The sequence below is a fragment of the Salvelinus namaycush genome, chromosome 18 (genome assembly GCF_016432855.1).
Source record: "Salvelinus namaycush isolate Seneca chromosome 18, SaNama_1.0, whole genome shotgun sequence".
In the NCBI taxonomy this organism is placed as follows: domain Eukaryota; kingdom Metazoa; phylum Chordata; class Actinopteri; order Salmoniformes; family Salmonidae; genus Salvelinus; species Salvelinus namaycush.
The window spans coordinates 19,895,429-19,914,064 of NC_052324.1; the positions used below are offsets into that span (position 1 = coordinate 19,895,429).

The following is an 18,636-nucleotide window of genomic DNA, read 5'->3' on the forward strand; positions in this document are numbered from 1 at the left end:
GCTTTAAAACATAACCAACAACTTCATCCAACAACAGCAAACATACGTTTTTTTTTTTTTTTTTTTTTTACATACCGCCATCTTTTCATGTTTCTCAATTGGGGTCTCATCTTTATGCCATATAACAGTTGGTCGAGGATTGCCATGGGCACCACAGCTGAGGGCCAGGGAATCCCCTTGCAAGACTTCTACAAAGGTAGGCGGAGTCTTGATAAATACAGGTGGGGCTGTAATAGAGGAACAATTGATGATCTTTTAACAAATGTATCACAATTAGCTAGCTAGTTAATTAACTAATGTGTAACAATTAGATAACGAATGGCAAACTATGAATTCTGTTATTGCTACATCTGTAAGCTACCCATGGCCTTTGTGCATTACTTGGATATAACACAATACTTGCCCTGATGATATCCTATTTGATGCATGAAGGAGGCAGAAAAAAAGACAAATGGAAAGAAAGAGAGAATGGGAGGTAGATAGTAAATTGGAGTGGCATGTGTTTTGATGTCAGTGTGGATGGGGAAAACAGAATAGGAAAATGAGAGAAGGAGAGAGTGACAGTAGGGGGAGAGATGATCCAGGATAAGAGAAAGAGAGAGTGATAGTAGGGGAGAGATGATCCAGGACAAGAGAAAGAGAGAGTGACAGTAGGTGGAGAGATGATCCAGGACAAGAGAAAGAGAGAGTGACAGTAGGTGGAGAGATGATCCAGGACAAGAGAAAGAGAGAGTGACAGTAGGGGAGAGATGATCCAGGACAAGAGAAAGAGAGAGTGACAGTAGGTGGAGAGATGATCCAGGACAAGAGAAAGAGAGAGTGATAGTAGGGGAGAGATGATCCAGGACAAGAGAAAGAGAGAGTGACAGTAGGGGGAGAGATGATCCAGGACAACAGAAAGAGAGAGTGATAGTAGGGGGAGAGATGATCCAGGACAAGAGAAAGAGAGAGTGATAGTAGGGGGAGAGATGATCCAGGACAAGAGAAAGAGAGAGTGACAGTAGGGGGAGAGATGATCCAGGACAAGAGAAAGAGAGAGTGATAGTAGGGGAGAGATGATCCAGGACAAGAGAAAGAGAGAGTGACAGTAGGGGAGAGATGATCCAGGACAAGAGAAAGAGAGAGTGACAGTAGGGGGAGAGATGATCCAGGACAAGAGAAAGAGAGAGTGACAGTAGGGGGAGAGATGATCCAGGACAAGAGAAAGAGAGAGTGACAGTAGGGGGAGAGATGATCCAGGACAAGAGAAAGAGAGAGTGACAGTAGGGGGAGAGATGATCCAGGACAAGAGAAAGAGAGAGTGACAGTAGGGGGAGAGATGATCCAGGACAAGAGAAAGAGAGAGTGACAGTAGGGGGAGAGATGATCCAGGACAAGAGAAAGAGAGAGTGACAGTAGGGGGAGAGATGATCCAGGACAAGAGAAAGAGAGAGTGATAGTAGGGGGAGAGATGATCCAGGACAAGAGAAACTGCAACACAAATCACTGTTTTCCCTTTAGCCCCCACTATCCTGGTGAGGTCACATGCACTGTGTCTACGTCCCCTGTGGCTCCTAACAGACACTCCTGTGTCAACGTCATCCCACAGTGAACAGCAGAACCAGACAAAGATGAGACGTGAGCACTGTGTAAAACACTGAGCATTATGCAACAACAGCTCACACACCGCAATAAGACTCCATAGGAAGATAAACAGGAGAGGGACTGTCATGCTCCAGCCTCATGCTGAGGATATTTTAAAGGGAAAACATTGATGGTTGTAAGCAGCTGGAGGATTTCCTGTCCTGTAAACGCTAGTCCAGTTCCTCTGACTGCCACAGAGTCCCACTGAGCTGCACCTGTGATGGAAAGGAAGCTCCAGGTGCCATTGCGGAACTCGTCGGTGGTGCGGTCCAGGAGTAGGATGCGACACTCGAACCAGCCCTCGTCCTCCAGGCTCAGCCCCTCCACCAGCAGCGAGGCCCCCCGGGTCAGAGACACACGGCCTGGGCACAGAGAGAGACAGGGAGCCCCCAGCGTCAGAACACACAACCAGACTGCAGAGTCAGCACATGCAAACAGAGGGCTTACCAAGCAGAGGACACAGGCATCCAGTTTCACAAAAGGCCACAGTCAAAGTCCAACCTCATGGGTTTTCAGCTAGGTTCAAGAGGACATTAACTATGCTGTCCCATAAAGTTTGCTGTTAGTATCAAATATTCAATTATGCATTAAATCCATTCCCAAAGAGGTTTGGACTCGGGGCTTTTTGGTCTGCTGAATGGAATGAGAAAAATGGCAGGGAGATAATACAATTTCAAGAGAAGCCAGAGACCTTGGGTTAGGGAAGTGCAAACACATGATTCACTTGTGACAAGTAAAGCAAGATTATAGTTGAGGAAGCTTTACTATGTTATTTAGACCTCTTGTTGTTTACAATACGAAGAGTGCAGAAGGCAGTTTGGTACCAAGATCAACATATAGAGAGAAGCTCCTACCAATGTCAAAATGTCAAGATTTCTTATGAAATGTACCACCTGTTTTTATTTATCGTGGAGGAGCATATGGCAGAGAGAAACAAACACTGGAGAGCGGAAGACACCCCACGTCTCTCTATTTCTCACTCACACCCCTCTCTTTTTCTTTCAACTTTGAAACATGATCTCGTGGTTGCCTGGTGACTGAAGCCTGGTTTTCAGGGTACCCACCCTTTTATTCTGTCTCTCAATTATATTTTTTTCTCTCCCAAATGCAGGGTTTTAAATGATAGAGGATGTGTATAGTACAGTACATCAGGGGAAAACACATGCACTTAGCAGGCAACTGCCAAGCAGTTTGAAAATAAACAGAGCAGTCACAGAGAAACCTCATGCATCCCCTGAGAACAAAACAAATGTAGGCCTACCCAATCAGTTACCTATAACTGTAATAACGTGTGTAGCTTTATATGAGCAGAGGAGAAAGTGCATGGCTTCTAAAAACAGGAAATAGACTTAAGGTTAGGGGAAGGGTTAGCTAACATGCTAAGTAGTTGCAAAGATGCTAATTAGCCTAAATGCTAATGTTGTCTGTGATGAAATTTGAACACGCAACCTTTGGGTTGCTAAATGTTCACGTTATACACCCATTCACCCTGACCAACCACCCTACTTCCATTTTTGCCTTACCATACTAAACATAACATATCATACTAATTTGAGTGTCCTGGATTTTCATTTACTATGTTACTTCTAGTCTATGAGACCAGGCTGAGCAATAGTATAGGGAAATTATCAGACCAAAGGTAAGGACACAACAGTTCACCTGACACGAGACTGAATCCAAAAACTTTTCACAGCATTTGTCAATGATGAAATCTGAAAATACTCAGTAACATAATACAAATATTAATTGTAATTTTGGAGTAGGTGCAAGATAAGAAAAAACGATTAAGAGGGTTTGAGTGAAAGGTCTAACTGGTGTCTCCAAGTGGCCACACCCCTCTGCACAGTTCTTAAGTCATTTCACTGCACTTTTATGACTCAATGAAAGACCCTTCAACTATAAGGTGAAGGAATTTGAACGAATTGAGGAATTTAAGCAAGCACACTTGTAGTTTTTTGTTTGGAAAACAGCCCTGTGTCCCCACCATCACACTGTTGGTTGTTATAAATCGCAAGCTGGGTCAGGTGGGCATCATTTGAAAGATTGTTCTATTGCCAACATGGCTAGCTAAGTTATAAAATACGATCTTACAGTGTTAGGCTTTCAAAATGCACTTCAGAGAAACATAGTCTCATTCTGTTCAGGATAACCCAGGGTATAACGCATGTCATCCTTGTAACTGTTTCCCTCATTTCCCTCACTCAGACAACAACAAATGTGCAAAAGTAGCCCAATTAGCGGGAGGGATGGGGGCATCTTCTTGTCGGGCGCGGTGCTCAAATTTATTACGGCTGTCAGTCAAAAACCACCTATATCATGTATAGCATGTTACTGTACAACCACTGCATTCCAACTTAGGCGCTTATCAATGACAAAAATCTGCCATTTACAACCCGTATATGGGATGACAGTGGCTGTGAGTGGAAAGGGCTACACATATTTTTCAAGGTGAAAAAGTTGGACCAATCAACCCTGACAAGGAATATGATTAGGTCTGATAAATGCTTAGGCTTTATAAGCCTCTGTAGTAAGCAATTATAATAGATAACCAATCGAACTCTAGAGCCTACAGAATCTGGATAAAAGACTGTAGGCACCTTGTACACTAAATCCTATGATTGACAACACAATGTGTAAAAAGCCCCTATTTGAAACCTGGTCTGTTCATTGAATAACCATGAGAAAAGAAACGGAGTAGCACCCTCATCATTGAATCTTTTCACCACACAATCTTGTAGTTCAGCTCTTGCGGTCATCTCTCCAGGGTGTTGTATGACAGAGATTTATTGAATTCATGTCAACCTTAAAATTATGCCAAAAAACGTCAGAGGAAAACCCAATAGCAACCCTATTCAGCTTTCCAGGATGTTTTCCCTTCAGACAGCAGTGAACAGAGGTAGCCTTGGGATTAATTATGCACCCACACGGTGCAGGGTGAAACACCACACTGTGTTTAAAAAGGAATTACAGTGACTAACAATTGACCCCACATTCCTGACTGGGGCTGTTGCTTTGGTTAATAGTAAGGTGTGCTTGCCGAGGTAGGGATTGACCTGCTTAAACACAGACCCAACCCTTACTGGGCGGCGTTCAGTTTGTGCTTCCATAAAAAGGTCCCTTTAATCCCAGGTCAGTGTTACCAGGAGAACTGACAGAGCACTCAGAGAGAGGAAATGTGTGCTGAAATGATAACAGGTGTATGAAAGACTTGATCCACTGGCTGATATCTCAAAGTGAGGGATCCTCCCTGAGCTGCCTATTTCCTATGTAGGCTTTTCCCCAAACAGCAATGGAATTGATTCTACACCTAGTGAGTGAACTGGAGGAAAAATACTTTCATGTGCAACACCACACAGACTCTCTCTCACACCACATCCCTGTGTGGCTAAATATTGCGGGATATTTTAAGCTCATTAAGATTTCCAGCACCTCTAAGAATGATTAAGAAACAAACACAAACCATGGAATTTTTAATGGCTAATTAAATCCAAATGCATGCGAGTGCTAGTGTGTAGTGCCAACTGGCTTACCAATGGGGAATTTCTCATTTGACCATCAAACACTTAACCATTTCTTGCTCCCCTCCTGCCTGTCCATCACTACAAAGGGACTGCAACCCCCTTCCCACACCACCCCTCGTAATTCTCTCAGGTTACCATAGTGATGAAACCAAGAATACCCCAGGCTGGGCGTTTAAATTTGAATTCAGTTGCTGTAGCAACGGGGAGCGACGGCGGCAAAACACTGGGAAGGGAGGGTCGATGACAGGGGTTTGTGCCTGTGATTTGAAAAATGACACGTGGAAGAAAACATGTTTGGATTTAAAGAATGGGTAAATGGCTTGTGATTGGTAAAACAGTGTGAAATGGAAAGAGAGTGAGAGGAAAAAGAGAGTGAGAGAGAGAGAAAGACTGTTTTCATTTGAATCTGTGGTCAGACAATAGCCCTTGACATAGAGTGACAAATGCAGTTTAATTTGAATTTGAATATTTATTTTCTAGCCATGGTAAAAATTGCTTCCATTCATAAAAATACAATTAGGATAATATACAAATAAATATGTGCCCTGTCAATGATTGCTTTTGTTAAGATGGACAGACAGGTCTCTACCACATTATTTAAAATATGTTCCAAATTTAAACTGTGGAGAATTTCCAATCCATCCCAACTCAAAACAAAAATATGGGGATCTGAATACTAATCAAAGATGACCAAGTATTGATCAAAACGGTTAAGTGTCCCATCGCTGCATTCCACAAGGAATACAATGAGAGGTTATGGAGGGAATTTTGATCAATAATTCACCGACTGCTACCAATGAGTGAGAGACCTCTATGACCTCAGTGAGCCTGCAACACTCCAGCAGAGACATTGATCACTCCCCCTTCGTCTGCATTAGCACAATGTCTAGAGGTCCTCTACACTAGTCTCTACACAACACAGAGGCAGAGAAACAATAGCTGCTGCTTTCTCTTGTCTGTTCTCCTCACTGTTTTTCCACCCCCAGATATCACATGACGGCTCCAGTCTACCTTTAAATGAGCTGCTATTCTGGGTGGTGTGCAGTGAAGGGTGCAAAATGGAAACACTATAATCCACCCACATCTCTAAAACATACCACCCTCTTCACATTAGCCAGAGTCAGGTTCTCCCCTACTGGGTGGCAGGTTAAAAATCACTCAACTCTTTCTGAGCTGCACCGCTCACTGCACTGCCAGAGAACTGGCTAGCCTGTACTCTGACAACCGTTTTTATGTAACCATGGCCTGGGGGTTTTAATATACAAGGACTCTCTCTGTGGTGTACTGCATTGTATTTCAAATCACTGTGCTCCCATGCTTACTTAATTGAAACTAGTGTTAAAATCATATTAATTTTACCCACATAATTCTAGTGACCTCGCAGTGCTAGCTGTGCCACTAGATATTCTGGGTTCGAGTCCAGGCTCTGTCGCAGCCGGCCACAACCGGGAGACCCATGGGGCGGCGCACAATTGGCCCAGCGTCGTCCGGGTTAGGGGAGGGTTTGGCCGGCAGAGATGTCCTTGTCCCATCGCGCACTAGTGACTCCTGTGGCGGGCCGGGCGCAGTGCACGCTGACAAGGTCGCCAGGTGTACGGTGTTTCCTCCGACATATTAGTGCGGCTGGCTTCCGGGTAAAGTGGGCATTGTGTCAAGAAGCAGTGCGGCTTGGTTGGTTTGTGTTTCGGGGGACGCACGGCTCGACCTTTGCCTCTCCTGAGTCCGTACGGGATTTGCAGCGATGAAACAAGACTGTAACTACCAATTTAATACCATGAAATTGGGGGGAAAAAAGGGTAAAAAATATATAATTAACAAAAAAATTGAATGTTGTAATGCGCGGGGATATACAGAATTTCATATGCTACAATAACAGTGGCACCTATGGAGGAAGACAGATCATTCTGAGAGGCCTCAGTTTTGTTGTTCTTTGTCTGTTCCGTATGTGTTTAAGGCAGAGGTGCATTGTGGGATGTGTTTTGATTTGAATACAATCATAAGTCTGGGGCTGGACCCCAGCCCCTGGCAGCCCATCCCCTCCCTTCCTCCAAAATGTCTCTCTTCAATCCTCCTCTCCCCTAATCACTTTAACCCTCTTATGAATAGCTCTTTGTCAAACGATTACAGGTAACTCTGTCACTCACACTCTGTCCGACTGTGTTAACCCCTGCTCACATGTTCAAGCCACTGCTTGACACATCCAAACTTCAGCACTCAGACAACTTGGCCAACTTCAGCATGACCTGCCATTGCCTGAATCAAGAGAACATGCAATCTAGTCAACCATGGTCTGTGACAGAGCACGAAAGTGTGTCAGTGTGTCATCGCTGTTTTTAACAACACTGTATTTGACACTTACTAAAACATGACTTAGAAATCACCATGTGTATATGTTCATGCACATGTGAGTTCTCTCATAATCCCTTCTGTATTCCACACATGATGTGCTGGTAAATGATTCACAGTTAGATTGACTTTCCAAAATATATGCAGCATATTTTGGGGCTCATTCAGGCAAGTCCAACCTCTTTACTTGCATACTAACATGATGCATCAGTTTAAACCTTTTTAAGTGAATTCTACATAATGAATCAAGCCTTTCAGCGGTGTGTAATAACACACATGTTAAATTTAACTTATGGCCCTATCCTTGTAAATCACTCTTCCAACAGTAGGTAACAGAGACCTGGCTCAACCAAAGCTTCTCTCTTCTCTCAGGTCTGGGATAAGGTAGAACGTCCCAGGAAGTGTTTGGGACTGAGAGAAGGCTTTCATACAAAAGCTCCCAGGCAGCACAATACTGGGCCTGATCTCCTTCCCCCTGCTCTGATCCCAGTCCCATGGGACACACCTACAGCGTTGTGACAGACCCTTTGTCTTGACGGATCACCTCAGAGCTGGAGAACCTGCCACAACCTCACTTTACCCCAACCTACATGTACAAATGACCTGGACTAACCTGTACCCCCGTACATTGACTCGGTACCGGTACCCCCTGTACATAGCCTCATTATTGTTATTTTACTATGTTCCTTCTTTAGATCTTTTATTTTTACTTTAGTTTATTTAGTAAATAGTTTCTTAACTCTATTTTCTTAAAACTGCATTGTTGGTCAATTAAGGGCTTGAAAGTAAGCGATTCACGGTAAGGTTTACACCTGTTGTATTCGGCACATGTGACAAATAACATTTGATTTGATTTGATGAGATCCACGGGTCCAGCCTGGTTTCTTCTCTTATTGTGTCACTGTTTGGCAAACGTCTCCCTGGTCCAGTTTCAGCAGAAATGCAGGCTGCAGCTGGATCATGTGGATCGGCCTCAGCTGCCACCTATGTTCTGGCTTAGGTGGTCAAATAGGGTTATGTTTACTAATGAAAATGTACATTCCAATTAAGATTTGTGGTGGAACAAGGCTAATTTATTGAGGTTCTTTAATGTGTGTATTTGTATAAGGGTGAAACAAAGCTATGACTCCCCCAGCGTTTAGGGCTCACACTGAGACCGAGTAATGGGGGCCTGCTGGGCTGAGTCGGGGTTTTTTGCTGCTGTCGTTCTACCCCCTCCACACCGTCTCCACTCATTTACTTCAGCAGAGAGGACACATTTGATCTTTTTTAGAGTAAGTGCCTCTGACAGGGCATCCAGTGCAGGGAGACTCACAGGCCAGCCTGGACTAAACATTTCCTCAACAAGCACAACTCGAACAGACTTCACCAGTCAAGTTGACTGCACATTCAGTCACTATTTATTTGTCTGTTCCTCTGTTTTGTCAGGTGATTGATGTTCAGTCCTCCAGGGTATGTTTAGAAAATAGACACAGAGGAAGAAGGATGTGGTACTGGGAAGCCTCCTTCAAAAGGGTTTCTGATTCCCTCCAGAAATAAGAGATTTGCAGAGCAGCCTGCACAAGTAATCTGTCTGTGTTTCAGAGGGATTGGCTTCTAATGGGGTCAACAGAAGAACATTACTCTGTTGCACAGACACAGACATAGACACAGCAAACACTCCTCAAGCACTCACTGTCATCAGAAATACACATGATATCCTACCGGAACAACTGGACGTTAAACGCATGGCAATATTATGTCCTCATCCAAGATAACGCTTCCTCTCATTCTGTGAAATTTTTAGGTTGGGGGATGGCATCAGGACAAGATTGTACATGAGAGACAGAGATGACAGAACAGTCTTATAGGCTCTAAATAAGGTTTAACAACAGTGAGTCAATTCTTCTCCTTACTAAAAAAGTTGCTTTTGTTCATCCCTGAGCATAGACTACTTGAGACAAAGACCAGGAAGTGGTTGTGTTTCATACTGTCTAGTGAGGTGGGGCTGTGGTTAAATCCCAAAACATTTTAATTTGAGGGTAGAATATATTAGATCTGCAGTGCTGATACGCTTCACATGTTGCCATCTGCCTCCAGAGGAAGGGGAGCTGAGATGATATGAGGCAGACAGGGGTTAAGCAGAGCCCAGACACACAGAGAGGGAGAATATCCCTCCTCAAAACGAAGTAATAAACCGTTAGACTGTTGTTGTATCTTTTCTGTTGTTTTTACCCCCATAGATTCAGTGATGAATTCTGGGTCATGGAGCATCAAATGATAGCCCTAAAACAATAACACTGTTAATGGCCTATCTATGGGTGGGTCAGACAGACTGCCAGACATCTGTTGGCCAGTGCTCTCCAGGCCATTCCTGAGTGGTCAGAGTCTGGTGTGTGTCCAGTGCATGCCAGGGTCCATTTGATCTTCAGTGTGATAGCTGAATGTATCTAGTGATTGTTTTTAAATGAAAACGAACTCTAGGTGGACTTGAAAAGCTTCCTGCCAGTTCAGTGACCTAGATGAGAGGGTATGGGATTTTGGAGTATTGGCATGGGCTCTGTCAGAGGACGTGGGGTGGGGTGGGGGGGGGGGGGGGGGGGGGTGACATAGCCTTTGTCTTATTTCTCCGAGAGACAATGACTAGATTATGGTACTCAATGAAAGAGAACTCTAATATTCCATATGCTTCATCCATCCTCCTTACAGCTAAACAAGGTCACTCCTCTGAATACCAAGAACAAACTGTCAGACCACCAGCCCCCACCTCAGTCAAGCCTGTCTCAATTTAACCCCACTCTCTTCAATCCATACTCCACTTGCACTCACATAAACACACACACACACACACAGACACAGACACAGACACACAGACACACACAAACACACATCCACACACAGCCCCGCCTGTCATCCCACCCCCCCCTGACTAACATATTTCCGTCCTCGCCTAGTCCCTGTCCCAGTGCCCTGCCCTACCACACACAAACACACACACACACACAGACACAGACACAGACACAGACACACAGACACACACACACACACACACACACACACACACACACACACACACACACACACACACACACACACACACACACACACACACACACACACACACACACACACACACACACACACACACACACACACACACACACACACACACACAGTCTAATTACAGGGCTCTTAATTGATTACCTATTTGGAGTATTCTCACCACTGAAACCTTCCAGCATTCAAAAATACCAGTGTAGCCCCCTTCCCCATCCCAACTCAAAACAAATCAGCTGTACTTAAAGCACATTCCCAGCCAGTTCCTCGTCAGGGGAAAGGAAGGCTGAAAGGAAGGTCATTGAAAGTTGTTTTAAGACAATGCAACCTTATTGCACGCAATCTCTTCAGATATAATCAGATACATTTGTCAGCTCCTTCTCTTCACTCGTTTGAGATACCACAACTGCTATCGTCGCGTCTAGGTAATTGAGGTTAAACTCTCCTTTGTCCTTTTCCCATACGCTGCACTGTAAAAAAACAGTAAAAACACTGGGCTGTTGTGTGCAGGCAAATGGCTCCCAATAAACAAACAGGACAAAAGATTCAATTGCACCAGGACTCTGAAAGTGAGAACCAAAAGGTTCAAATGTTCAGTCATGGTGTATAACTGCAATTACCACAATGCCTTTCCTGTGCATTGCGTAATTTGAAAGAAGCAGTGCTAAGACATAGATCTAGGACAAGCGGACTCACCCTTGTAGTTGGGATGCACACGTGGTGCGTACACTCCGAATTTGATGAGGATGGGAACATTGTAACCCAGACGAACCCACTCCACCACGTGCAGTGGGAACAGGTTTGGGGTGGTGGCTCCTGTAGAAGGGGGGGTAAGACTGCAACTGAGCTCTGCAGTCCCCCCAACCCTGGCTCGTACCACCGCCTCCACACCCTGGGACGTACCTGAGGAGAAAGCACACAGGTAACAATAATACCACGGAGGAAGGCTGAGCATGACTGGTGAATCTGCAGTAAAACATGCTAATGTCTGAATGGTCAACAGTCAACACCCACAACATAAATCAATATTTGGATCTGTTCCACATAGGTTTGAGTGTCATGCAGAACCAGATAAACTTTGAGTTTTTTTCTAAATGCATTCAGTGGAATTTCTGGTTACACATTCCAGGAAGATATTGAGTAAATATTCCATTTATTTTTTGCAGGGCAGAGAACTGATGATAAAACTGTTTTGCCGCAAAAGCGTCGCTTCATGAGAGGGAAGGGGAGGACAAAGACAGGAGAAACAGGGCTAAAACCAAAAGGCATGGATAGAGAAAAAGTGTAAGGAGATTGAGAAAATAACAAGCAGTAGGCCAAAGGGGAAAGAGACTAGAGTAGATAGCATAAACACACATTTAAATGTGAATAAATATTTATGAGTTGGATGCCAGCCTGAAAATCTCCAGAGTATGCTCTGTTTAAAACAGGCACACAGAGGCCATGTAAAACAATGGTACTCCATTTGGTGACAAGATCACTAGGCTGCAACCGGCTCTGTAGACATGCTGCAATCTCATTAATGACACTTGGGCCAGAGCCTGTGTTGTGTTGTCTCTGCACCTCGTTTAGCCTGGTGATTAAGTACTAATCTTAAAGGGCTTACCTGTAGTCTTTATATCGAGCAAAACACGACAGCGAAGGTACAACACTACATAGACTATAGACCCCTCTGCGCAGTCAATGTATGCATTGTACAATATGCTGAGTTTCCCTGTACTTGGGCGGGAAACAGCTGTGAAAGAGCAGTAGCCAATTGCGTGTTTGTGTTTGAGTCTGTTATTAAAGAATGTGAAACAATGTTGTGTCTGTTCGCTGCTTTTCATTAAATCATGTATGGCTATTTTTTTAGGCTATGGCCTAAAATAAATGTGTTAATATGGGCAGAATATTAGGCTTGCCTATAAGCCTATAGCCTACGGACATTTGATCAGTTATGGAAATATTCAGTCCATGCGAAAATATAAGAATCTAGTAAAAGGCCAACATATTTTTCAATAAAAATTTAGTATTTGTCACATGACTATAGAAATGTAAACAGTGTGGTTTTAGAGACTCAATGTATGACTGTATGATTAAAGGGACTGCAGTCAATCTGTTACTGGGCTCACACCATCATTATCATTATCATTAGGCACTTCACATAATTCAAATTCCATCAAGTCACATGCACAATTCGATCGCCCGTCATTCATTCATTGTCATCAGTAAGGAAAGACACATTGGGTCTAACAACACCATAGATCTAGGAATATGATGTAATACCTCTTTGTCATGAAATGTCATAACCAGTTCATTTTGTTAATAAGCCCACTAGGCGACTCATTTGTTGTATATCGTGAATAATGGTAAGGAAAATACCGTTGGCTGTTGGGCAATAGCAATAGGCCTACACAATTGTGCACAGTGGACTAGGTGTTGATGGGTTATCTCCAATTTAACTGGAGAACACAACTATATCCCAGACAATGCTCGGATTCGGATCCGAAAGGTGATGAACGGCCTAAAGGAGAGAAGCCTGGAGACCCAGGAAGAAACCGACCAAGTTGTGGACCGTGGTACACACGGTTTGAGCTTATTTGGGGAGAAAATACATTCTTTCAATGGCGACCCGTCATTCAGGGCAGGTGGGGCAGAGCATGTTTTGAGCCCAAAATCTTTTGCAAAAAAAGCAGCAAACAAACATTTTTTGGGGGGGGGCATTCCTGTTTTGCACGTTATTTTGGCATTAATACGTGTCACATGTCAGTTTGCAAACAATGTCAAAAATGTATGTATTTAAGCCGCATACAAAAGCCTTGTACAAACATGGTCTCTTTTTGTTTTCTTCAGTAAGGCAGCTCCAAAATGCAGGTGTTTCAGCCTAGCTCAGTGCTGTCTGTGGTGGTGGGGCAAGCCAGCAGAAAATACGGCGCAATGCGCCATGATTGGCTCAGTGTTCTATCACTCATGGGGACACATTGCCTCTTATCCTCTTGTCGTCCCCTTATGCCATAGCTTGTACATCTCAATTGTCAGTAGAAACCACATTTGTTTAAGCAAGTCAGCCATATCAGCTATGTTTTTTTAAAGGCAGTAAATGAGGCTGAATGAACTGTTTCGCTGCCAGACAAGGCTCCGCTGATAGCCAGGTGTAGCAGTGGTCAGGTGTTGGGACTGCCGTTGGGACAGCTTTATGTAGGCCCTAACAGTTTGTGGGCACTGTTTTTCACCGTTATAGTGCAATTAATGTAATGTTTAGTGTTGTGATGTGTAATGGATTTGCTGGCATGCATCCCAAAAATGTTTTTGCCCCACCAAGATTGCCATGCTAAAATCGCCAGTGCAGTCTTTAAAACAAAAACACATTGTAGAAACTAGAAAAATACCTAGATATAGTATAGGCTGTTTTTAGCCTTCAGCCTTTACATAACCATATGAATTAATTTATATACAATTTTCTGCCCATATGAACGAATGCATATACAATATTTATATTCATACGTGACTTAAATGAAAATCAGTAAACATAAACATTGCTTCACATTCTTTAATAACAGACTCATAAACACAATCACGCAATTGGCTACAGCTCGCTTCACAGCTTCCCAGGGAAATTCAAGGCATTGTATGCCTCACGCGGACAAAAGAGTAGTGGAAGGAGTTCGCTTCTGCTGCACTGTTCTCTGTAAAATATAACGCGTTGCGGCAGTGCTTTGCTCAAAAGGGGACACTCCCTGATAGATGGTAGGGCAGCAGGCCCCTCACCCCTCCCTCCAGATCCACAACCCCCTGGGGTCCACACATGGCCTCGCTCCACTAAACTCCCCTCCCCCTAGAAGCATGCTTTTTGGATGGGACCAGTATAAATCCCAGATTAATCTAAATCCGCACCATCAGATTTATTTTGTACATTAGGATTTCACCCCATTCCCTTGTACACACTTGTGTCTAGACCCCCCGACCCCCTCCTCATCACTTTCCCCAATCTATGTCACGTGTACATAGTGGCTGATGTCAGAGACTTATCAGTATGATGCTTTGAATCATATGTTCTAGGGAGTGCATTCAGAAACGTCCACCAACCAGTACATGAGAGCCAAGGCCTTGGACTCTTTGCCATTACTTAAGCGTCCATGTAAACAAGGAATGTAAAGAGAGTGGTATAAACTCCAGAGGAAAATATATTGGTAATTAAGGGTGGAAAAGGATGAAGAGAGACAGAAATGGTGAGAGGCAGATAGAGAATTGAATGAGAGGATTTCTCGAGAGGCACATTTTATATGATTTACAGTACATAACTTCACTATATTGATGTACCATTGTAATAGAAATGTATGAAGTGAATTACTTGGGTAGCTAGGAGAGCAAGGCAGGTGTAAGGAGAGAAACCAATAAAATGTTATGAGCATAGCAAATGCACTGTGCAGTATTATACTTACGCAGCAGACAGAGGGCAACAGCAGTGGTGACACCCAGAAGCCACAGCCTCTCCAATCCCATCGCCGTCCCTCACACTGCTTTACATATCTCCCAACCTGAAAACACAGAAACACACACATTCAAATCAAACCTCTGACATAAAGTAACACACAGCCTTCAATACTGTACAAGGACATTCCCACTGCATCTGGCATCAGACAAGACCAAGGTAATCCTCCAAGTTAACATCAACCCTAAAGTATTTCATAATCCCTACTTCAAACTGTATTCCAGTCTGTTGACGGCTTGATAACTAACTGTATTCTGTAAAAAGTCTTTGCCCACTGCAAAATTGTATGTCTGTTTTGTGATTTGGATTTGGATTAAGGGAAACGTGCTTATTCAAACTAGCTTTGGGAGTGAAAACATATTGATGTGTGTGTGTGTGTGTGTGTGTGTGTGTGTGTGTGTGTGTGTGTGTGTGTGTGTGTGTGTGTGTGTGTGTGTGTGTGTGTGTGTGTGTGTGTGTGTGTGTGTGTGTGTGTGTGTGTGTGTGTGTGTGTGTATGAGTTTGTGTGTATCACCATTAGACAGACCTGTGGGTGTCCCTGTCACTGATATGGTCAAAAAGATGAACCTTCTGCCTGTGATTGGTCCAGCTCATACTGTAGGTCTTGTCTCATGCTAACTGGGCTAACAGCTTTAGACAGGTGACACATGCAAGAGGAAAACATCAGGGACATCTCTGTTTATCTCGTCATCCCAACCCCAGTCTAATGGTCAATGCACTTTCAATTCATATTTACTCTTGTGTTTCAATATATTAAAAAAACATCCACAGTATTCGAGAAGAGAGCCCTGTAAATTCCATGAATGTAATTTCTATCTCTGACATTGTGCATTATTGCACCAACCCACTGAATGTGAACTGGATATTACTGTAACCAGACTGCTCAATAATCCACTTCCTAGAAAGAAGAATGGATGGAGCCTGACAATGCAAAGGGTCAATAAAGCTCTGAAAACTGAATCTGTGTTGCATTGTCTGGCCCATGATGTGTTAAAGTAGCAGCATACAGCTTAAAATCATCTACAGTTTAAGCTTTCACCTTTCCTCCACACACACATATACACTGTATCCTCCCACACACGTAATTCAGAGTCACTAATACCAGCTTATCACTAGTGTAAGTTAATTACACTAATATAAGGAGGCTATTTTTAGAAAGCTAGGAAGTGTAATAGCAACAGATATGCCAACTCAACTCACGTGACCCATTTGGTTTCATAGTAGTAACCTGACATAGTAAACAGATCTGGGAAGAATAGGTGAGGGATATTGTTATCCTCTGCACTTGTCTGATAAGGGTATGGGACTCAGCGGGACTCTTTAGTCCTGTTGGGAATTAGCCATGGCATCTGTCCTGAGTTGGTTTAATCAGTGTGATATTTATCACTGATTTGGTGGCAAGGCAACAATGATGTTATTATATGAGAGTAGCAGAAATGGCAACATGGGCTATGTCATAACCAAAACAAAAGTCGCTCCTCTCTGAATGGAAAAGGAGCAACAGAAATTGTTTCACAGGCATACATGATACCTATAACTTGCTCTGACAGGATAGAGATGGAAGGAATAATGATGTCCTCTCGTTCCTGTCTTACGCCTGAAATGCCAAATTAAATCGAACAATGCCCATCCCATTCAGTTTTTTTCCCCTACTGCACTAGCTATTGTGTCATCATCCCTGCAAAGTGACAGAAACACACTATTACTTGTCACTGGAGCTGATTGCACAGCACTGCATCATTCTCTGAGGTAGAAATAGTCTTCCTAGGTAACAGTTTTCATTCAGCCACATGACATCCAATCGAGCACCCAGCCAACCAACCCCCTCTCATGTTATGTTGCTGCTATTGAGGGAAACCTCATTTAACTGCTAAAATGTTTATTTTGGATAGCTCTTTATACATGCTTATCACCTATAGGTACTTATATCACCTGTCAAATTCTTTAGTTTCTCCAGCCTTATAGTTGGTGCTTTGACAGGGCAGTTGAGAGGGGAGAGCCAGACTATAAACGCTGCAGAGAGAGCCTGTAGGGTTCCAGGTCTATAGGTGTAGACAGGAGAGACAGAGTACAGCACCCACCACTATTATGTGGCTTCAGGTATGACGTGTTTCCCAGGGCAGGAAGTCCTTTAATTTAAATGCAAACAGAGGAGGCCTACAAGTTTATCTCAAGATGCTACATCATACGTAGTAAGGAGGGGTTGCATAGGTCACTGATAGTATACATGTTAAATGACAGAGCTTGGAGATGCACAGTACACAAAGCATCATATCAAAGTGCCTTTAATCTCATAAAGGAAAAGCAAATTGGGTGCCTTTAGAATGATTATCTCTCTATCTTCAAACGAATGAGAGGACTCAGTGTTCTTTCTAAAAGCATATTGTCAAGAGAAATCATTGCAATTATGGGAGCTGCTCAAGGAGGGTTCTGATTTTGCTTCTTCAATGAAAAAGTTGCTGGTTGCATACAAATACACCAAGTCAATTATTATGAATTATTGGATTATGTTAATATTGCCCAACAATCATTTAAGTTTATTTGACTAAAACCTGGCTTTAGTTTACAGGGTTGGGAGTGGTAGCTAAGCCCCTCTTATACAGTCCTGAACAGCAGACAAATGCAGCTCTGCCAGGATCAACTGTACATGGAGCAGATGCGGGTTAGGAAGTGAGGGGAGCTGAGCCTGAGGGTATCTGAGGGGAACACGGAGACGTTACATAAGTGTCTAAGTCACACAAAAGAAGCCATTGAGGGAGATCCGGACCGTTCTGTCATACTGAGTAAGACTGTTCTGTCAGTACACAACCGATACACAACCTCAGACACTCAAATAGTCTGGGCCTTTTCTCCCATACGTCTGGCAATCAATGCAGTAGACTAATACACACTTACACAGAAGACATTTTACTTTGAAATGACAGTGTAAAGACTTTCAAACCTGTTAAAGCTGCAATATGTAATTTTTTGGGCGACCCGTGAAATGCGAGTTAGAGACCTGTCATTCCCATTGAAAGCAAGTTTAAGAAGTGGTAGATCTGTTCTATGTGCTCCCGTTCTTAAGTTCAAACAGCTGAAATGGAAAATATTCGTCCGAGCAGTTTAGATGGTATTATTATTATTATTATTATTATTATCATTATTCTCTACACAATGACTGCTTGTTTTGCCACTTAAACTGAAATTAGGCCAACCAGGAAATGGCGGAGCGATTTCTGCATATTGCACCTTTAAGAATAGTTGCATCTCTTACTGGGCTTCAATGAGACAAATGACTTTGGACTGCACCCTTGTGAACACCTAGTCTAATCCAGTACTGCTGCTCCCAACCTTAATAGTGTAATCGAATTAGAAATCAAAGATAAAGGGCATCTGTCACCAGCATGCTGTCCTGTATATGCTTTTACAAACAGTTGGGGAATGTTTATTAAGCACTGCTTGCCATAGCAGAGTGACAGCCATTGATCTAACTGACAAATGTACCATACCATACCAAACCTTCCATCCATCCCCTGTGAGAGAGCCATCATACATAAATCCATAATCTATCAAGACTGTTGTCTTCTCCTCAGTAAACAGTTGTCAGCAAATACTGTACCATAACCTGCCAGATTGTTCTGTTTACAGGGATGCTTGCCA

General features: G+C 43.2%; 1 protein-coding gene across 1 annotated transcript in view; it reads right to left on the bottom strand.

The window, feature by feature from the left end:
* The window catches only part of LOC120062860 (protein turtle homolog A-like), a 28,903-nt gene extending 13,895 nt beyond the window's left edge, over positions 1 to 15,008 (bottom strand). The window contains exons 1-4 of the mRNA XM_039012928.1: positions 14,948 to 15,008; positions 11,223 to 11,429; positions 1,839 to 1,985; positions 76 to 227 (exon numbers count right to left, since the gene is read on the bottom strand). Coding sequence (XP_038868856.1) covers positions 76 to 227; positions 1,839 to 1,985; positions 11,223 to 11,429; positions 14,948 to 15,008 — 567 coding nt within the window. The remainder of the gene's footprint in view (positions 1 to 75; positions 228 to 1,838; positions 1,986 to 11,222; positions 11,430 to 14,947) is intronic.
* Positions 15,009 to 18,636: the final 3,628 nt, after the last annotated feature.